Genomic DNA, 23,128 nt, shown 5'->3' with positions numbered 1-23,128 from the left:
CCACTATATTCCCCTTTCTTTCTCCATGGCATCCTGAAAACTAAGGGCATCAAACACACAAGCCACCATGGCAGTTGGAAAAACACAGGTATGCAACTTAAGTAAACATAACTCAGTTGTACCAATAAAATTGAAAACAGAGAAATGACATAAAAAGAATGTGCATTATTTTAAATTGCAATTTTTTATATGTTCACTTTTATTGCCTCACTCTTTAAAATAAATCCAAGACCTGATTTACTTTAATAAAAGTTTAATTTCACATCTCGGTTTCAGTTCTGTACTCTTAATTTATTCTATGGCCAGCATTCTGACAGGAAAAGAGTAAGAGCAGCTGGGGAGTTTTACAGGCAGGTTAAACCCAAGTCACTGTAGTAGAGTGGTTAAGGGCAAATTCAATTGTAGCTTCCAGTGTATAGGAATGATTTGTTTTATTTTTTTTTCATATGTATTGTTTTAAAAAGGAGCCATTCTTCACAATCCAAACATGTAAGCACGTATGTCAATATTTCATAGTCACATTTCAAAGTTGAGAGAAACAGCACACAAAAGAGGGGTGTTTCAAAGGCCAAACCCAGAGCACATAATACACAAGTGACCCTGAGCTGCACCACAGAAGACTCCTGCTTTCAGAAACCTCAGCACACCCAGCAACATTTGGATTATACTCCTTTTACTTGTTTCTCTTAAAAATCGCCAAGGGGTTTCAGAGCACGAAGGCAAATAACAACTGCTGTCCTTGCTCTGCAGCTAAGCAGTTGCTAACATCAAGCTCATTCAGCATGGAAAAAAAGGATCCACTAGCAAAGTCAGGCTGGATACATGAAAATTGGCTGCTTGTAAACAAGGGCAGAACATGGTTTGCAGAGTGGTTCTCATAAGCAACTAATACAGCTGCACAGAAACAAAATAGCTTCTTTAAGACATTTGGGACTCAGAGGTCTCACATCCAAATCCTGTCTCAACACATCTGAAACACAAGCCAAAGCCAAGAGGTACCCACAGATGCACACACACACCTTGAGGGAAGCCGGACTCCCCACGACTACACTCAGGTTGTCCCCTGAGCTCCCTGTTTCCCTGGGGAAGACCTGGATCCCCCAGCCCTGGGGCCAGGGCTCCCCAGCCCCTCTCCAAGGGCCTGTCTCTGAGAGGACACCTCATACAGCTTCATTTTGGCTCAGGGAAAGGAGTCTTTGCTGCTCTGCTGTCACCTCCAAGCCCCTTTGACCACAGGGCCTCCTCAGGACACCCTTTCCAGCCAAGGGCAGCCCTGCTGTAGATTCTTCCCCCACTAAGACCCACACCAGCCATCTCCTCCAAGCCCTCGTGTTACTATCAGAAAGCAGTCAACAAGGCACTAAAATTATCGGTGTTCTCACAGACAAATCCTCTTAACTCAACAGGGAGCATCCTGCCAGCCTCTGGCCGCTCTGTGGAGAGCAGCTGCTGTGGGGACTGCAGCCCTCTCTCCACACACCTGGGGCAGGAGCAGCCCCCTCACAAGCAGCCGTGTCCTGGCTGGGGGAGGGCTGACCCTGCCTCCCACCAGGTGCACCCATCTCCTCCTCATCTGCCACAAAACCACAACTGAGACCCATTATTGCCATTGGGGAAGGGGAGAAATAGTTCGAGGCATTTGCAGTGGGGAAAGGTTCAACCGCCATCTTCAAATGGGCAGCCCTCAGGCAGCAGTTTCTGAATTTTTTCTCCTTTTCTTAACTCTTCCATTTCCTCAGAGGTGAGAGCTTTACTTCTGTGGCTGCAAGGACAGGTGGGGTGCACATGCCCACGTGTGACTTGCCAAAGGCAGATGAGACTTGCTCTGGCAGGGCTGGAAACCGTGTGCAGCGAAAGCTGCCTCTTTCAGGGCCAGAGTACACACAGTCAGAGCAAGAAAAGCCTATCTGGAATGAAACGGCAGGCATTTGCAAACACAGAGAATGCTGACAGCCCTGGTGAGGTAGCTAAGCTCCCTGTGTGTCAAACATCCATGCGCTCCAGCCTGCAGGAGATCAGCAAACCCCTGCTCTCGGCGCGCAGCTCCCCAGCCAGCTTCCCGGGAAGTCAGCGCGTGCCACCATGTTGTTTCCGAAGAGCTTATTTGCTAGCAATAAGCAAATGCTGTCATTCAGAATCACAGAAGTGTAACATCACAGTTATGATTCAAGATGCCAAGCATCAGCACCAAATAGACCACTCTGCACACAGAGGCTAATGGGGGCAAGCACAATTTTGCCTAGACACTAGTCCCTGTGTTCATAAAACTTGCATTTCACTTCAGCAGTCAGTACTTGTGCTCTGGCTGCTGAAGGTCTTGCTGATTGCTATAGTGTCTCTGCAATTGTGTAACTCATTACAAACATTTCATTCATCATAAGGTTCCCTCCCCGACCCCTCACAGATGTTTTAACTTTGCTGTGTGCTGACTGCTCTGCAGCTGTGGCCTATCAGCATGTGGTTTTAAAACAAACAAAAGAAAACTAAAGCAACACTTCGGCTTTTCTATAATTTTTCAAAGGAGCAGATAATAATTAGCCTATCCATTTTGCAACAGTGACAAGGATCATTTTGGATTTAGCAATGTAAATCATGCTGGATAGAGGCTGGGTGGAAGGAGCTGAAGCACCATAGCATGGCTAAGCAGGCCAGCCCACAAACACTCAGCTGTAAACACCTGAACTGACTGCTCAGGCTCAGATATGTAGGGGAGTCTTACACGAGCTACTGAAAAGAACAGGAAATAATGTCATGTTTTATTCATGTCTGCAGAGCAGCTCACAGCTCTGTAAATGAAGAGATAGTGATTTCCTCTCATCAGCCTTAAAAAGTACTAAATTGTAACCAAGGCAGCAGATTTGTTACTGCCCTAAATTTATTGTTTCTCTATAGCAACCAGGTCCCTTCTGCCTGGCTGTTGCTGCCAGATGTTCATTTCAGTGTAATTTAGCCATACACACAAGACACTGGCTTGTATTGCCCTTGCTCTGTTTTCCCTGTTAGCAGTTCTCTTTGCTTTCTGGTCACTATTTCATTAGCAATAAGTCATGAAACAGACAGGTGAAGTTGTACAAAGAAGTTTTTATTAAGTGTGCTGATGGGCTGTGGTGCCTGCTGAAGCTTTGCAGATGGACAGCCTCTGCGTTCCAGGTTGTGATGCTAACCTTTGCACGGCACAGGAGTAAAAGCCTTCTTGAAAGCCTTTCTCCACTGCCCCTTGGGCAGCAGTCACTCATCTCCTCCACCTAAGACAGTAAACCCTGCTTCCTCAATCACACGCTGGGATAAAAACATGGAAAGACTCCAGGCTTGTGAAAATAGAGCAACTCTTCATGAGGAGAAGAGCCAGGAGTCTGTTAACACACATACAGACCCAGCCTATTGCTGTCTTCTTCCAAAAAAATAAAATCTTTCCCCTTCTCTCTCCTCAGCCCCATTTCACAGCTTGCTCCTGTTCCCTGCAGACTGTTTTTAAGGCTATGCTTTAAAGGGATCTCACCTCTTAAGGACAAGGCAACCAACTACAATCCATTTGAGGCCCTTCTGCATGTGTAAACTGAGCTCCAACACCATCTCAAGGAAGCCAGCAGCTTCTGTTCTTCATGTTCCTGCGCTAGAATATTGCTAACCTGTAAAGCTGTGCACAGCTGAGAACTTGGGCATAACACAGTTAACAGCATGAACAGAGAAAGACAAAACCTTCATTTATTAAGAAAACCTCAATTGAAAAAAAAAACCAAACAAAACACAACCTGAGTGGAAGAACAGTGTTGCCCTGTACTTCCAGAAGCAGCAGTACTAAAAAGGCTGGTTTGCCCTGGGGCTGACCCACTCCAAGTATTTTAAGGGTCCAAGAACTGCAAGGCAGAGCACCTTGACCATCTGAAGTGGATGTACACCAACTAACATTTGGGCTTTTATCACATGGATTCTCTGCTATTAGCAAAGGTCAAGCTGACATATCAGTTTTCATCTTTCTTACCAGCCCAAATTAGGGCTGTAAGAATTTAATACATTGAGAGTTCTACCTTATTGGAGTTTGGCTAAAGCTGTCCACAAAACTCTAAAGCTTTGGTGAGGACAAAAGGAAAAAGAAAGAGGAGCAAACTAAGCAGCAGAGATTGCTTTTGCTTTCCTAGCGAATTAGGCTAAACCCAGAATTCTGTCCTAAGCAAGTCAAGGAACAAACTGCAAATATACCTGGGACTAGGCTCTAAGCCCGTAGTGTGGTCAGTATCATACCTAAATCCTGTCAACAAGTGTCATTTTAAACCTGAGGTTTTCAGGCAGCATTTGGCTCACCCACATCTTCCTTGCATTTGCTTTCTAACACTGGCAAGATTTACTTGACTTAATGACCAGCTTTTATGGCGTCATCTCTACATTTATTTACCCAGCTGCTCTGTATTTGCTAGGTGAGCATGTGTGTCACTCCATGTTCCAGAAGGGCTTTTAACCCTGGCCTCCGGGCAGCCAGGATATCCTGCTCACAACGGCAGGAACAGGGTGAGACAGGAAAGGCTGCTGGCTGCTGCCAGGGGTGGGATGGAGAAAGGTCAGCGGCTGTTTGTACCCTCTCATTGCTCCCACGTCCTCAGGCTTGTGTCTGGGCAGGACTGCATTTATCAATGCCACTGTCAATAACCAGTTGATGAATAATTGAACTTACCAACTGTCCTTTTATGTTTTCAGTATTTCCTGAACTTCATTTGGGTACCTAACATCAATGCCACTCGTTTTCAGACTGCTTTGAATGTTATGCTGCTGAGCCAGCACTGACTACTGCAAGAGCAATGCCAGATGGTTCCACGTGCTCCGAGTGTCCGTGTCACTCATGGGAACAGAACCAAGCCCTTCCAGCAGCCTGAAATGGGAGCAGCTTTGTCAAGGCACTATCTTAAGACCATCCACTTTACATTTCACCTTGCAGAGGCATCCTGGGACAAGCTGCATTATACTGAAATGCAAAGTTGTGACAATCATTTGACATTCTTCATTGTTAGAAAATATAGTTTAATTTTAAAATGTTTTTAAAAAAACATTTATCACTTATTTCCTAATTTGATTTGAAGTTCTAGAAGCATCAGTTTAAGCTTTACATGGTTACAGTCACATCATCAGGTTTTATCCATCAACTTTTTGCATACACACAATGTCATTGCTATGATCAACACTTTTATCCTTTAGAAGACACCTCATAATACCACAATAAATACATTATTTTAAAAGCTGTTATGTCCCTATACATGAGGGGGGACCACTACATATTACCATGAAGCTAGAAATAGGCTGAATGCTACTCATGTAATAGGACTGTTATACTGGAATTTCTGAACAGTTGACTGAAACAAACTTAGCTTTACTCTAAATCAAAATTCAACATTCATAAAGTTTCCCACAAAAAGTTCAGTTCTTTGATTTTCCAGAGTGCAAAACCAAATCTGTAAATGAAACATTTCACAGCATTTCAGTAGAGGTATATATTATCACAACTTGTATTGGTAAATATTGCAAGTAACAATATGATTTAATATTATAACCCACATATTTTTGAAACTGAATTTTAATTTAAAAACTGATAGCACTAGTATTTTTCAAAGACAGTATGGCAAATGTTTTTGAAAAATATCTTTGACGACCTCTGCTCTTGAGCACCACAGCAGACCTTAAAGCTCAACATGAACAAAGCAACCACCTGCCAATTCTGGTCTCCATAAAGAGTCTAGGGAAAAACATCAATTTATGTTAAAGGTAATGTGGAATTCAGATTCACTGTTGGGACTACAAAACCATAAACAGTGTGACTACACTATTTACACAGCTGTGATTCCAGGTCCAACTTTTTACAAAACTAATTTACATTAAACAAAGAAACGCTGATGGGATCTGTCTCATCCTGAGGCAAGTATATCATCATCTAACATTTCCTTCAAATGGAGACTATCTAGATTCAAGTAAAAATACTGTATTTTTATGCTGGTAATAGAAGGGAAACAAAAAATGCTTGACTGTCAGACAGTTTTCTCCTTTCTGTGAACAAGGACACAAATTTGGATAATATTGAGAAGTTGTTGTAGTTCTACAAATTGAACCACATTATTAGCGCTCCTGTCCCCTGCATACCTATGACTTTTGCAGGTTTTGAATAATATGCATTGAAGATAAAGCATTAACATAAGACAATTCAACAGCTTTTTCAAGCAAGATGTGATTTCAGCCATTTTTGCGTAAAGGGCATAAAGACTTCATAACAATGGATGATGCAGACAACTGAGAAATACCTCTCCTGCTCACACGTGGTGCATTTGTGCACATAGAACTTTCAAGTAGATTCTAGGACCTGTAACAAGGAAGTTTTAAATGAGACACACGCAACAGCAAGAAGCTATAAACCTGTTGCAGTAGCTTAATACAACAGGTCTTTGAAATAAGGGGAAGTAAGACAAGGTATGGTCGTGCATCATAGCAAGAGAACTTTAAAAGAGCAGTTGAACATGGTCCCCTGACTGCCCAAACAGGGAATACCAAGGAGGTGACACTTCTGAACTGGATAGGCTGGTGTTTGGGTGTTGTTTTGCCCTTCCTTCACTGAAGTTCTCCCATTTTCCTATTTTGCTTTACATGCCGAGCTTCTGTTAGCATATATTTACAAATTTAATCTCATTTCCCTCTGCAAGTGCCAAAGCCTTCCTAATAGCTTTTCTTATATAAGAGTTTACAACCAAATTAAAATGAACCAAAGATGACAAGTTAGTATTTGTTTAGTTTAGTTTCAGCACAAAACCACAATTGTTTAGGCCCATTTTCTTTTTATTAATAATATAATGTTCTATAATCTCTTAACATTACAACTTAAGTTTTACAGTTAATCTCACACTAAAATGACAAACACTGTTTGGCTTTATTTGCAGAAAGTTAAATTACAGTCTTGATAAACATACATTTCCAAGATTGAGAAGCAATTTATGTTTTCTGGATTTCAATGCTAATGCACTCCTACCTTTGAAATTGGTTTCAGTTAATTAACATTGCTGTTGCCCTGGCCTCTGTTCACAGCTGTAATGCAAAGATGGTATCTCTAACTCCACCAATACACTGTAAATCAATTCAGGAAGAGATGAGATTCTTTGACTGTAAGATTTAGACCCTGGATCAATTTATAACAGATTTTCTTCTTTCCTCTCAAAGCCTTTATAAAAGTCTCTAATGTAGATACAATTTGCAGTCAAGCCATACTCACTCTGCACCTTTCTTCCTTCAAACAGAGCAGAAGCTGTGTAACTGGAAGTCATGATGAGCTTAATTAAAACTGCTTGTAACTTACCCATGGCCAAAATAGTCAAGCAAATGAAAAAGTAACACGGTGTGCCAAGATACACTTCTGATCTGCATGGATCAAACTCCATGTCTGAACAGGCTGCAGCTATGGGAAGTCAAGTCTCTAGAAAGAAAGGAGAATATATAGAAGGAAGAATGGTGGATGACTTCAGTATGAGAGGAGGAAAGATTTTTTTTAAAAGGGTAGTCATCTGTGTGTATCTAGGGCTCCTGAACCTGCATTACACTTTTCTCTATTTTCATTAGGAATTTAACGGTGAAATTTAAGACAGTCAGTAATACATGCATTTCAGCTGTGGTTTCACTAAGCTCTGACCAGTTCATAAAACAGAAAAATATTTAGGAAGACAGCAATAGGGTGGCCATTTGAAAAAAATACCCATTACATTTGTAGCTATTCTTTCCCTCAGAGCTATCAGGTGACATTGCCTTGGGACCTTACAGCCTATTATTTCACCTTCCCATAGGACAATTGACATGCAGTAAAAATCTTAACTGCATTTTAAATCACTTTAGAAGCCAGTGGCTATTTAACTGTTTGGGAATATAAGGAGGCTTATCTGTCTAATCTCAACACAAAAAAGGGATGCAGAAACCATAGTCAGAAAATTAAGCACTGAAAAGAATGTTGTAGAGCTGTGTAAGTACTTGAAGTCAAAAGCTTAAGAGATCAGTATTACTGAGCTATGCCTACTTGTTTTAGTTCTGTTTGTGCTGTCATTCTGCAAAAAGGCTTCACATCCTTCAAAACTGATTCTTTAGTTAGACATGTACTTCCACAGAGGCACATAAACACCCTTCATACTTACCAACCCCTGGAAGGGTCTCTGTTTCAGAGTGATACAAGATGCCAGCTCTGGCCACACACTCACCACTGTGCAGCACTGAGATGAGGGAGTCCCCTGCATGAACATGGACAGACTGACTGTGCTGACACCACCGTGTACCTAAGGAACACTCAACCACAGTGTGAGAAGTGACTGTCCAAAACCAGACTACACCTACTGGTCTGGTTGCTGTTGAGATACAAACTTTGGGGGCCCAATCCAAAAAAACAGTAGATTTATGTTGAAATGTTGTGAAACAAAGACCATTTAAAATAAACCTAGCTGCATTGCAAAGATCACATTAACATTGTTTTATGACCTGCAGATCATAACAGATTTTCCTTAAGTACCTTGACAGCATGCATTTTGAGTGTTCAAGTTTTTTTTGATCACTTTAATTATAGAATTTAAATTAATCTTTAAACAAGTTTGAAGTTTTCTGATATGCACTATTTCTCAAGCATTTTATACTCTCTTTGGTACATTACCAAAGCTGAGAGCTAATCAGACAATATTCTAAAATAGTTTAAAAACAAAAATGCGATTTTATCTTTTTCTCCTCATTAAGGGCACTACCAATACAAAAGGTGTCCAAATTGACACTACAGAGCTGTGAAGCAGTTGGCTAGAGAAATAGTGTTCTCAAAAGTCAGTACTTTTTCTATCCTATGCAACCATATACATTAATTATCAAAAAGTTGGATAATTTGCTTTAAGAAAAGAACCCACATTAAAAATGGATCATGAGTATTGACAAACACTTAGTTTGTTTTACTGATTAATTCAAGTTTCAATGTAAAAATGTTTACTCTCATACGATCATGATCAAGAAAATATTTCATTTTCTTAAAGTTCAATGGACAATTAAAATTGTGGTTACTAGTAAACAAATGATTCATAAAGGCCATAAGAAACTGTACAAAACTAAAATGGGAAATCATACTTTTAGGATGACAGTATGTTGTCCACTTAGGTGTTTTACTAAACTGTTGAGACTGTTTCAAAAGACAGTGCTGGGCAGTTTCATTTGAATAGACAAAACTTTTTTCACTCAAAAATATTTTGCATCTCTGCAAAACAAACAAAACAGGAGCAAAACCCATACACACTAGGACTGAAGTACAGATGAAAGCGAAGTTTTGTTACAAACCTGTTTTCAACATACAGTGAGAAATGTCCATTGTACAAAACTTAGTGACTGACCTACAGTTCATCTAAGTTTATCCCAGCAATGCAAATACAACTCAGAACAGCTCAATTGTATAAGATTTTCCAACAGTACTATGGTGAGAGACTGAGTTTTTAAGAAGTAGTTTGACTTACATTGTCTCTTGATCAAGCCTACATTTGTACTTAAGTATTTGCTGGTTACGAGTCTGTTACGCACTGGATCCTTCAGCACAGTGAAGTACTGCCGATGTCCTCTCAACTGCCTCCCACAGCTTTCCTTCGACAAGAGCTTGGGCTGAGCAGCTGCTGCGGGAAACACTGTTGTCAGCCTTTGTTCTCCTTGCAGGGGGTGCTGTAGAAAGAAACATCCAACAGTACCCAACACTGAAGACACTGTCAGCTGTGTTACCTTGGAAAAGCAAACCTGGAAAAGCAAATTTGCATTTCCTGGTTGGTAACCCAGTGGGCACAAAGTATGTTGTTTAAGAGAATTGTAAGTGAAAAATCCATAAACATTAACAGTGCTGTTTACACTTTATTGGGGGAAGGAGTAAGGGGGTGGCAAAAAACAATACGAGTAGTTTCTCAAGTTTAGTCTATGTTATATTTGATTACTGGGATATCAATACAATGAAAGTGGAGGAATTTCACCAGTAATTTTGAAGGAGTTTTAGTACATCACATTGTGTGGGGCTTTATAAAAGATTTTTGTTTCCAAAGATGTTATTGGGGTCCAGATATTCTTTAACAGATCTCAGCATTCCCAGGCCAACATCAGAGATGCTCTCCTTCATCCACCGCTTCCGCAATTTGCCTACTGGAAAAACAAAAACAAAGTGTTTCAATATACGGCAGGATTCTAGGAGCCAATCAATCTTGTGACCATGAATGAATAAACACTGTGTGATAAATGCTTTTATTCAAAAATGAGAAATGTTTTGCTTTATTTGATTTATTGAGCCCACCAGACTATCAAGCTCATTAAGCTCAGCATACTCCCAGAGGAAGATTGTGTTCCACACTGTCTACTTTCTTCAGAAATGATGAAATTCAGATTAAGCTTAGGTTGAAATTACATGTTCTATTAAAATAAGGAATCGGTAGTAGGTTTTAAAAAGGCCAAGCTCATTTTAAGTAGGAAACTGAAAGGGAGATTACTAAAAACCAGAACTCCACACATCTTGATTGCTTTAAGGTGAAGACATAATAATCAAGCAAACTTAAAGCAGTATTGGTTTAAATAGCAGAAAACAAAAAAATTAAGGGAAAGGCTTAAATCCTAGTTTTAAATCAACAAAACACCTTGTTCCATTCAAAAACTTTAACATGGGCTGGTAATTGCTCATACCATTACCCAAGAGTTTAGTTTCCCATGTAAAACAGAGCAAAGCTGAAACACCAACCAGTTAAGAACTCATTTCACTAAAGTCTCACAATAGTCCTGTTAAATGGCCAAGTGCTCACATGCTAATTAACCAAGTCATCAACCCTGATTTAACAGATCATTCAAAATAAAGGACATTTTTTCATTAAACACACTATAGCATTTAACTTGTCAGCCTGACACACAATCCATTTGTCAGTAAGATGTGATATAATAAAGGTTTGGGAGACAGATGCTTTAAGAGTATCTGAAGCTAAATTCAAGCCATCTTTTGTACTCTGTTCTCAGAGTAACCATCAAACTGTCATCAGAATAATAAATTACAGGGATACCTCTAGAGAACAGAGTATATTTGTTTATACCTTGAGGAATATGAGCTAGTCACAATGCCAACTAAAAAAGCAAATATTGTGAGAAAGGATGAAATTTGCAGTTTGCTAGAAAACAACTATTAGTAGCACGCATGTCAAAAGCAAAACTCAACTGAAGGACAAAAGAATTTTTTACATGGTAATAACTGTGGTTGTATTTTCCAGTCCAACTCAATGAAAAAAATTCCAATCTGTAAATATACCATCACTACAATTTGACTGTCCAAGCAAGTTGATGTAGTTGAATTTTATCTGAGGATACTTTAATACTGCCTACCTAAAAAAAAAAATAAAAATCATGGATGTGGTTTGACCGTCACCTCAAGTGACTCCCACTGGCTCTTCCCCAAGCAGCTGAAGAACAGTCATTACCATTCTCAACTGTTATCTGTAATATAGTTTCAGTGAATGTGTCCTGTGGTTATGGATGTAATTGTCCTGAAAAGACTGCAAACAACTGCTCCAACAAGATGGAGCACATTAGAATCACAGCAGGATGCCCAACAGCTAGCATGCCTGCCTCTTTTACACCTCCAGTAATAATGCAATTCCACAAGGAACTGAACTACTGTCTGAGCAGCACCAAACAGTCGTTGCATATTTAATGAAGTCGCTCACCAAGTGCTGGAAAACAGAAGGTGCTGGGAGTGCATCATTAGTTCTGTCAAAGTGATAATTTACACATCTATCTTGTCAAATTTTCTATGGTTTATACTTTTGCAATAATAAATCTAACATACATTTGATTAGTGAACTGGAAAGAAAAAAAAGCTGTACTACAGTTACCAGTAGTCCTTCACAAACACATTCAATGAAAAGATTTTAACCCCTTGTTAACAGTAGGTTGAGCCCCTGCTCCTGTTTTGTTTGCATCTACCACTTACAGGCTCTCAGGTCCACTATACTTTTCTCAATTAAAAACTGAGCTCAAATTCATCTGATTCTATACACTACACCATAACATTATTAAGGTTCTCAAATCAGTGTAACCTTGTACAGTCAATTTGTAGTAGCTTAACAAGTTGCTACTTGTTAATTCAGCTATACACACCATTACACACATGATCTTTGTTGCTGCAACTGGAAACAAATACAGCCCTTCCCTCTTGCATCTTCCTCCTCTGAATACACCTAATCTTGCATCTTAGATAATTAAGATGAAATCCAGCAGAATTATTTTTCAAGTTTTACAAACAGCAAGTGCACTGTTCCCAAGATGTGCTGAGCAGTCTAATGCCTTAAAACACTCGCTGCCTGGAAGTCAGGAGTCTTCAGTCTGAAGCCCAGCCTATTACACAGTGTTCAAACAACCCAGTGTGACACAGCATCTACTTCACATGAAGTCCTTCAGACCAGACAGCCCAGAAGCTTCTTGACTAGCAACTCTCAAATTCAGTCCAACATTAATTTTTGCTGCATTTTCAAGTTTTATCATTATAGTCCATGTACAGAAGAAAAACATGTGAGCTGGATAAGTAGTTTTTGTTCCTAGTTCTGATACATGGTGGTTCCAGTGTCCTTTTAATCTGCTAGGCAATAAAATACTCTGTATTGCTCACATAGAATACACCCTTTGAAAAAAATATAAAGCACCAAGCAAACATGAGCTAACATATTCACTGCCAAAAGTGACAATAGTTTCCCATGTGCACGGTTTTTCAAAGAGAAGTGCCATTAGATGGACAGCCCATACCTGCTGACCACAAAGAATATAAAGTGGGAGTATAGCTCCCCTGGCTCATAAAGGCTACACTTGTTCATCTTTGAAAATGCATTTGGATGGCAGCAAACAGGTTCTCTCATTTCCAGAATATGAAGTAATTGGGCACATGTGAACAGCCTTGTAGGAACGTTTTAGTGTAGCTGACAGATTCCAGGAATAACTCTACACCCATGCAGAACAGATTCATAGCAGCACGTGGTAGCAGTGGAAACAGGCTCTAGTGGTACTGCACATGGCCAGAGGCTTCCTCTGCTCCAGCCCTTTCAACTTGAAGATGCAGTTATTGCAGAACGGTAGCTCTGCAAAAGGAGAAGCAGTGAGGGGTCATAAGGACTGCGCTCTTCCAGCTGTTGCATGCTTTTCCTGAAGCTGGTTGTTTCTACAGAAAGCATCTCTTTGCTCTTCAGAATTGCTTAACAGGTTATTACTCTTCCAGAGAGAACTCTGCAATACTGAAAAAGATCAGTGCATTAATCTAATGCTGTGGCAGTGCTGGAGTATATTGGACCAGTGTACCTGAAGTCCACTACATAACTAACACCTACCATCACCGTAACATCTTGCACATTTTCACTTGATATCTGAATAACTTAAGTACTTTCAGGCTCTGTGTTGATGAATCAGAAAGTCCTTCCCATTTATTTAGTAGAAGAGGCACTGAAGGTAACTTTCTGTTAAGACATTCAACTGACCAAGGAAGAAAATACAAATGCATTATTACTTAATGTTACCCCTATGTCTGACAAACACCATGGTTTAAACTCATTCTAACCAGCATAGCAAGCTCTAGTGTTAAGATTAAAGTATGATCAAGTCTCCAGCGCTTAAATGTAAGAAGATACATTTCCTGTGTAAAGGAAAAAAATAATATGTTAAACTCTTCCCACAAGGGAATTTTATAATTCCAGATTTTGTAGTTTGTGGGGGTCAATTACTGCAGTGCATAGCTTAAGCCACAGCCTCTTAATGATGCCAAAGTCTTGCAATGAATTGCAATGTCAAACATGCAAGTGAACAGTTGAATGCATATAAGGTGTTTTGTGGGTATTTTTTAGAGTTTTCCTACATAAACTGCCAGGGAATCGATACTATACCCAAACCTGAGAATCCTAGGCTACATTAACCTTTACTCCGGTCAATCTGTCTAGAAAGTTGAAGAAAATTAGTTCTATTATGGTAAATGGCTAAATGGGGATATTTTCCTCAAACCCCCAAGCTGATAATTGCTTCCTTAAGTAAGGAGTTTTAGTTAGAACATTCCCTGTAAAAGAAACAGTCATTTTTACACTGTTCCTTAGTTTTACATGGGTATTTATACACTAATTGTACCTATTGATACTTTTTCAGCACACAGTATTTTATATATACAAAAAAGCTTATATTTGATGAAACAGGAATTCAAGAATGCAAGGTATGACATCGTATGTGTGGTTTTAGGGTTTGCCCTAAATGACTAGCAGAATTATTTAACTAAAACTTATCTACATGAAATTGTCACTCCCAATGCTGCTTTTTAAGTGCTAAGTTTCTAGAAGATAACTGTGGCTCTAGCAACCCTCACTATAACTCTCAAATCTAAAGATACTGAGTGGCCAGAAGAGCAGAGGGATCAAAGCTACTCCTTGCTTAGTGTGGGACACAGTCAAAGCAAAGTGAAAACTACAATCAAAACTGTAAAATCTCAATGTAGGAAATGAAGACAAGGAATGCTACGAATAGAATATGTAATTACTGAATACCTTTCCAAAACTTTTACTAATCCACAAATTATATCATAGCATTAGTTAAAAGGGACAAAGAAGGCATGAGAAAGCACTTCAAAGTCACACATTGAAAACTACTTTAAAACAGCTAAGCAGCTTTGCAGTAGTTTGTTTGCAACAAATTTAGGGAGAAACAGACTTACCACATTTAGACAAAAGTGTCAGGATCATAAAAAAATCTGATTGATCCTTATAGAGGAGGTTATTTTGGACACACTGGAGAATGGTTGAATTCCCCTGCATAAGAAGTGCCTATCTGATCAGCTATGTATTTTGGGTGTATATTTTTACGGCAACTTACATGCCTCAGATTCTTCCTAAATGTAAATTCTGTTTGTTACATAATCCAGAAACGTTATCAAGCATTAAAAACTGACATTAAAGTAGGAAAACCATTCCTGACACTTGCCAATTAGACCTACATGTTTGAAAGTCAAGCATAAGACTTCAAAGAAAAGGACAATTTGATTAAAAGGACAAAATAATTTAAGTTGCAGTATCACAGAAATTATATCCAGATTTACAAAAACACAAATCCATATTCTGCCACAAAATACAAGTAATTGTTACACTGAAACGTTAAATTAGTTACAGAGATGTGCATGTCTGGTTTTGGTACAGCTTCTTGTATCCATGAGATGTGTGCTGCACAAAGCTAGTGTTGATACACGTATGCAATTTCTTTACAGGAATGTTGTTTTTCTTACATCTTGCCAGATCTTTAATGTAATGCACTAACAAATAAAACATATGCTTCTTACAAGTTTTAAATCTCAAAAGTCATCAGGGGTGATCTTCTCACAGTACTGCTACCTGTAGTGAGTCTTGCCTATAAATTACAATATTTTCCATTAGCCTGGTAGGAGGGCAAGAGAAAGATACCGAGATTAAAATACAATCCAAAGTAAAGTCTTTCTGAATTTACTCTTCATAAAACTGAAAGTATCATGATTTCAGTTCTCACTGTAGCTATATGTCTACCTGCAGTTAATACTTCACTACATGTAAAGTAATTTAGAGCTTTACATATCTCAAACTGTCATATATGACCACTCAATGACTGTATGAAGATTGACTTAAGCAGGCTTTGTATTTCCTATAGCCTCAAGTCCCAGACTACATCTGTTTTCTTTGATACACAAAACCAGAGTTAAAATAGCTCCATTTATCACAGTGTGATTGTAGGCAGACAAACCAGCCTGTCTGTTTCCAGATAGTGAAAACAACTGTTATTAATCACAATTACAAGACAAATATTAGAAGAAACTGCACCAGTATTTTCTTTTACCCCACACAATAGAGCAGTATTAGCAGTGCTAAGAGTAACAAGGCCTGAAGATCAGTAAATAAAACTGACACTATCGAGTTAATTCTCAGCAGCACATCTACTAAGCACTTGAGAAATGGATCTTGAATGTCACACACAATGAACTGCCAGACAAAAAAAACACTCAAAGCAGAAAATGTTTATCAGTGTAAGAGGCAATCATGCATGCAACAAGCACATAAGCAGTCTAACAGAAAGCAAGTTTTCCATATCTGTGAAGTCAGAAAGTTCAAGTGTGCAAAGGTTTGAAAACGCTACAAAGTTTTTCTTGTTCAACATATGCTGTAAGCAAGGTTTCATATGGTGAGGGCAAATACATCCAAGTATGTGACAAGCTCCAGCTGCACACGAATTAATGGATGAAACGCTAGTCACAGTAAAATACAGCTGCCACAGCAGGGGAGAGCACACTGGTATATCGAGGGGGTAATTCCACATCCCATGTGTGAGAACTGACCAGCCCACTCTACTGGCACATTAAAGATTTAATCAGAGAATGATAAGACCATATTAAACAAAAAAACACTGAAACTTTTCATATATTAGCTACACATCCTTCAATATCCTGATACAGCTAAAGCAGAGTCCATTCCAGTTTCTATCACAAAGCTAGAGGCCTGAAAAACACCCATAGCTGATCTATAACAATGATGAGGGGTTTCAAGTCCAAGAAGTCACCAACATGTTTTAAAGTGTAGCTTCTGCCCTTCAGTCTTCCCCACACAGAGTTTTCTTAGAAAGACAAAGTTTTAATCTGGTTTTAAACTACGAGACTTCTTCCTCTTTTCCCTTATTTCTGTGGCCAGACAATACCCCAAAAGAGAAGAGAAGAGAAGAAATGCATTAAATTCACCAGTTTAAAGATGGCCAGCTACACAAATCAAACTGAGTTCACAGCAAGTCTTCCTGACATCTGAGTCTACAACTTTATATAGGACACATGCAATCAAATTAGCCTGAATATCTGGGAAAATCATATGTAAAGTATCAGGTATGTGAAGGATCACTCACATGTGACATTGGCCCTTAACAAAAAGCATGAACTAGCTTGCAAAGAGGCTAGTAACTTAGGACAAGTAATTCCCAAACTCCAAGAAAGGAAACTGAATAATCAGAAGTTAGCAGACAGCAAGCCAGTAATATTGACATTTACCTAACACCAATTATGCAACAAATGGTAGATTGCAACACAGCCCAGTTGAAAGTCACTAGCTCTCTTACACAGATACTTTCACTAAGTGCTCTGGAACTGGGGCTAATAGCCCACCAGGGACACTAAACTGCCTTTCAACTGTGAAACTCCCATTTGAGGTCTTTGTAACTGAATATACCCCTGCACAAAGTTCAGTAGTAGTTGCTTAAGACAAACTTACCAACTACACTCTCGGATTCTCAGACAGCTTGTAGACTTCCTGTCAAAGGTTTTAAGCTGGTGGTGCTCATAAACACACCACATTGTGTGACTTGATGTCAAGCAAACCAGGTCTAGGGACACTTCCCCTGAAAGCCTGGCAAAGATGTGAGAAGTTTCTGGAAAGAATGCCAGGAGATCATACCCCCAGCCCCCAGTAATTTCAGTGAATGCCTGGGAAATATTTTTCAAAGTTCTATTACAAACTATTTTATATGCTCATTAATATTTAGCAATATCAAATAGATTAATATTAGACTGAAAACATTACCTCCGTGGTGATGTGACAGACTTCCTCCATTGGCAAGTATTTCTTCTCTAGCAGCCCTCTAAATGGGAAAGATCAGATATTTATTCAACAGCAAATGCACAAGAGGTTTGTTTGCAGTAAAATGCCTGCCATTGTACTCATTTACACAGATGCATGAAAATTTCAGAAGTAATTAGGGTACACAATACAGGTGAACATTTTCCTTTGAGTCTGCAAATAAATTTAAGTGGGGATTTTCCAAACATACATTATCAAAGCCAAGACATTTAAAATGTCATCTGTTACAACAGATACATTATACCAGATTGGAATATTCTGGATTACTTCACCTTACCAAAACTAAAATAGTGTAATGGCTGTGATGCTCATCTGGAAGATGGTTAAGTGCCTACTGAAAAGGAAATTGCAACAAAGTAGTTTAAAAACAGGCTCCCCAGAGTGATTTGAGATCCTTATTCAGACCATAATTTAGACTCAGATCTCCAAGACCCTAGTTGATGAAACAAGGTATTTTACAACTGACAACTCTGTCATGGGTAACATTTGTGGCAGAAAACAAAATTTATATTTTTATGTTAAGAAATATTTGAACACTTTCAACTCCAGAATCTTCTCTCTCATCCAGGTCTGATTATTAATAGTTAAGACAGTTTAGAAGGTTGTAACAAAGAAAGCTCTCCTAAGCACAAGCCCTATTTTTTCCTTTTTAAATAGTGTACTTTTTCAGAATAATGTATACAACCATACCTATACAGTTCAAGATTTTTTTCAGTTTGCCAAGAGTACATATACTTGGTTGGCAAACTCACTCTGTTAGGTTTGATTTAGTCACCTACAGTGAAACACATGCATCCAGGTGACCAAACTGCTAACTCATTTCAATAAACGGTAATGTTTAAGTATTAAAAAAGCTTCATTAAATAAGCACTCAAGTGTTACATTCTCTAATAGCCTAGATTCAACAGCACAGAAGCCTCAGAACATGTAAATAAAATTTCACATCTGCTTGCCAAGTTCAATACAAATTTCTAAAGAATAAGCATGAGAAGAATGATATCCCAGTTCCAAATATACTATTTCTCCACAGTCCTATTAGCAATTTTCTGGTGCTGAAGCTTTAGCATGCGAAGCAAAAGGTGGGATGAAATGAAATTGGGCTAAAGTTCTTCTGTGCCTAAGTATAACATCTTCAAGGTAACAAGGATATTGGTTTCCTCTAACTAGGAAAGTACAGTGTTTTACCAGCCAAAGTGTTAAAGCAGAGAGTTATTCTGGAGGTTTTTGGTAAATGTTGAAGCAGTTTACAACTGTTCTAATACAGCAGATCTAAACCAGTACTTACATAGGCCTACACAGAAACAACCACAGCAGTTAATTTTCTGAAACAGCATGAGAGACACCCTCACATTCATTATTGTCTACATGCAGCACTATTAATAATGTATGGTCTTGACAGTTTTACCATGTATTTTAAAGACTAATTGAGTATTAAGTGAAAGAAGTAGCTTTGTAAATAATGGAACTACAGAAGTCTTCCCATAGATTTGGTTCTTGTGGTTGACCAGTTTCTATGATCCAAGAACAAACTCCAGCTCAAGCTTTCCTGGAGTGTAGTCATAACCGGTAATTTATTGATGTCTAAAATAGTCACCTTGTGGTCTTTCCTCCACTTGGTGCACTATTAGTGTGAACTTCTTTCCCAAGCTACTAGTGGTCAAAGCTTTACAAACAGACTTCTGAGATCTTTCCTGCAGAATTCAGTTAGCTTGGCCGACGGGTTCACTATATATTATCACAGGACTTGAGCCTCTCCCTCTTCCCCTCCCCCTTAACCATTGCTCTTATAGACATTACCTCAATTTGTTCATAGACATGAACAGGATCACTAATTCCTCTGTAGTTAAAAGCAAAGTAGAAGTAGACACATGCACCTGCATCATAAGTCTGTGTCACCCTGTTGAAGAGAACTGCATTACAAACAAAGCTCTACAGTATTAAGTCAGTCACTATGTGACATTACTCAATTCATAAGGTTACTTATATTATTTAAAGGGGTAGCATCTTTTTTCAATAACTTTGTATGCTTTTTGCTCATACTTCATGAGCAACTCAATGTTATGACTGAGTTGAAGTTGTTACACTCAACTCTTGTGCATATAAGCAAAAGTGTCAAGACTAGTCAAGTGCTACTAATCCCTTGAATTACTCACTCCTAATTCACTTGCAGGTTAAGAGGAAGATCAACATCACTAGTGTTTGAAATATCATTAATAGATAAACTTTACCTACTAGCTAGCAAGCTCAATGACCTCTTCCTTAGTTCTCTTACTAATCAAAGATTGAAGAAAAATGACTAAGTTGTTGCATGGCTTACCTGCAGGTGCAAAGAGGAGCAAACTGAACACCCTTTTCTTTGCATTCTCTTAGTATCCTTTCCTTTACATTCCTACACAGGTCCAAAACCCTGTAACAGAAAACACATGAAAATGTAAAATCTTAACATATGTTTTTATATACATTCTTAAACATAACTTCAGCTTCAGTAACCTTTTTCAAAAAAGCATAATCTAATAAAACATCATCAAGACGTCATTAGTATTGCTTTTTCTTACTGCTCCTGAATAGAAAGTTTACTCTGAAGCAGAGTACATAATTAAAGTTCTTTTCTATAACGAGTAGGAATAAAGAGTGTTCAACAGAAAATGGAGGCTACCCAGTTCTATATGTCTTCATTTTGTCAGCAGAACAGCCTCAGATTTTTTCCAGAGTAGCTAACAAATACAGCTCACAGTAGAAAGCCTGAGAACTCTAAGGTCTTGTATACTCTGCTAACACCATACCCTGGGTACGCTGCAAGGCCAAAACTGGAAATACTCCAGCCATGTACTAGTTTGCCAGCTTGAAATATTGTATCGATAGTTCTAATATGGCAACGAGTTATTAAAATTTCTCATAAGCCACATGTTCCACTTCACATTCAATACTGTAAAGCTGTGATTCAAATTACTTTAGATCCCACATAAGAGGCTTCTGGCTTATCAAATGGACAGAAGCATCCAAAATTATTTCATATTTTAAACAAGTGTTTCTCAACTATAGTTAACATACGATAAGCTTAGGAAGAAGATTTATCTTGGGCAAAAGTTATCTTTTCTGTTCTTTCATTTCCCTGCATTACTGGGGAAAGAAAAGAAAGATATTTCCTTTATGTTTCTGTTGAAATACACTGTTAATCCCACACACATGGCTGCTGATCCCACAATACAGTTATCGTCACCATTGTCCAGCTTCCTAAACTGGGCAATTTCAAGTCCTGAATTTGTTGCTGTAAGCTAACATAAGTAGAAACTTTACTGAATGCTTGCCTATATTGCATCTACAAAATCCTGATATGTAATTTACTAGCAACTTGAGCAACAGGTGCAACACTTGAGGCACATCAGGGAGCCTCCAATACACATAAGGCCTAAATTAAATTAAGTTTCCCCATGAGCAAGCATGAGTTAGGAATAATTTGAATGAAATCAAGCACAAGTTTTAAGCAATTCTAAAGAATAATCACTGTTTACCTATCCCAAGGAACAGATGTCTCAAATGATTCTCCTATTACATAGTAATCGAGGCCCAGGTCCTAATAAAGAGGAAGGAAATTATCAGTAACATTCAGCATCAACATCTGGGATTCCAGTGTATGCTACACAGCTAACAGTCAAGCAACTTTAGTTTGGATGAGAAAAACAGAAAGCAAAAATACCCACCTGTCTCAGTGATGTTAGTTTGTAATAATGGAAATAGGGTAAATCTTCAAAGACACAGATGACAAACATTTTGATGTCACAGCTACAGTTAGGTAACTTCTCAGAGTAATCAAATATTTGTACCACTATGGCATCAAGCCATGAGCTCCACTGTGCTAACCAATATAATACCTAGTAGAAATATTTATGCAGAATGTAATTCCTACCTAGGTAGAATGAAGACAAACATTTTTCCCATTTTACATATAGCCTGCTGAAATAAAGTGAAATTCAGTGATTTATCTCTGGCTATAAAAGCCAAATAAAATCTAGCACTCCAGATGTACTCTTAAACAGTCAGACTAAAATTTGCAAGAACAGCTGCAGCAGTACAGACTAAAGGTCAATTTGTCCTGTATTTCTGACTCAAACCACAACCATAAGCAGGTGTCCAAAGAAGAGTAAGAGCTGAGTGAGCACATGAGTATTTCAAGTACTCTCCCAGCCTCTGTTACAAACTGTAGATTTATTAGTCTGGTCTGGTTTATTTAGCCACTACTTGTGGATACTTCAATCTAATTTTTTCTACCCTTTATTAGCAGCTATTTTCTTTAAAAGAGAATAATGTTTTTATGGTGTTTTGCAGATGAAGTTCCCTGACTGAATGTTAAGTCAGAAATGGAAGAGACACCATCTCTGGGAGAAGTCTGAGATATCAACCGAGGCAACCTGTATTTAGATTTCAGATAAAGCATCTTCAAAAAGTCACATGTTTCATTACATTAATAAAAAGAAGTTTCAGCAGGCAGACAAACAGTGACCTACCCGAAGGTAAGCGATGACAAATGTCAGCATATATCCCCTCTGTCCATTATCTTCTCCTGCTGCCAAGCCACTGCAATTAACAAGAATTTATTTAACTTTCCAGAACAGTAGTCACCAGTTTCCAAAATATTTTTAAAAATACTTTGATTATATACATGTGCAAGTATAGCTATCTCTAAGCTGTGTTACAATAGCAGCAAAAAAAGAAATTACTTCAGACCAGACCTCTAATTTTTTGTATTTCTCTTTTCATTTCATAATCTGAATAGACAAACAACAACAAAATATTTGATGTGATCTTAAAGTATCACCCTTCAAACATCACAAAAGAATAGGGGCAACAGAACTAGATACAGTATATCTTTGCTGTACATTTACAGAAATATGTTTAACTACATTTAAGCATGTTAGATTTGTGCACTTGTGTGCCCATAGGTGATGAGAACAAGACTGACTTGACATCCTGGTGTGAATGGATAAGACAACACAGCACTAAAGGAAGCCTTGCCTTCACTAAACTATCAAGTTAGGTCAAAGACCTCATGCTCCTATTGGTTTCTGAGAACAAGAAAGTGCTATTTATCTGTAACCTGTCTCCCTAGAAGCTCCCCTAAGTCTGAGGGTGGGGGGAAAGCATCAGACATCCTGAAGAAAGACAGAATTAAAGCATTTTAGACCATTAAACAGTTTAGAGTTTCAGACCAGGTAATAGCCTTAACTGAGCAGCACAGACAGCACCATCTTCTAACAGGGAAGTCTCCCCCTTATCAATAAACCATCTTGAAATACCAAAACCCAAAGGTTTCACAGTTGAAGCCTCTTCATGCATATACCATTAAAATAACTAAAATACTCTAAGATCAAGAGCAATGTTATTCTTATCACCAAATGCTAGCAAGCTGCTCAAGTGAAATTTCACTTTTAGAAGCTATGTTAAGTGCTAAAATGAAAGCACAATCAAAACACAAATTTCAGGAAGGA

At 38.6% G+C, this 23,128-nt stretch overlaps 1 protein-coding gene across 1 annotated transcript in view; it reads right to left on the bottom strand.

The window, feature by feature from the left end:
* Window positions 1-9,857: 9,857 nt before the first annotated feature.
* The window catches only part of AGPS (alkylglycerone phosphate synthase), a 52,900-nt gene continuing 39,629 nt past the window's right edge, over window positions 9,858-23,128 (bottom strand). The window contains exons 15-20 of the mRNA XM_065840770.2: window positions 22,148-22,217; window positions 21,155-21,216; window positions 19,960-20,049; window positions 19,440-19,539; window positions 17,586-17,643; window positions 9,858-10,152 (exon numbers count right to left, since the gene is read on the bottom strand). Coding sequence (XP_065696842.1) covers window positions 10,031-10,152; window positions 17,586-17,643; window positions 19,440-19,539; window positions 19,960-20,049; window positions 21,155-21,216; window positions 22,148-22,217 — 502 coding nt within the window. The 3' untranslated portion in view covers window positions 9,858-10,030. The remainder of the gene's footprint in view (window positions 10,153-17,585; window positions 17,644-19,439; window positions 19,540-19,959; window positions 20,050-21,154; window positions 21,217-22,147; window positions 22,218-23,128) is intronic.

The sequence above is a fragment of the Patagioenas fasciata genome, chromosome 7 (genome assembly GCF_037038585.1).
Source record: "Patagioenas fasciata isolate bPatFas1 chromosome 7, bPatFas1.hap1, whole genome shotgun sequence".
Taxonomy (NCBI): domain Eukaryota; kingdom Metazoa; phylum Chordata; class Aves; order Columbiformes; family Columbidae; genus Patagioenas; species Patagioenas fasciata.
Note: the sequence above shows the minus strand (reverse complement) of the source record. Positions and strands in the feature narration are given on the sequence as shown.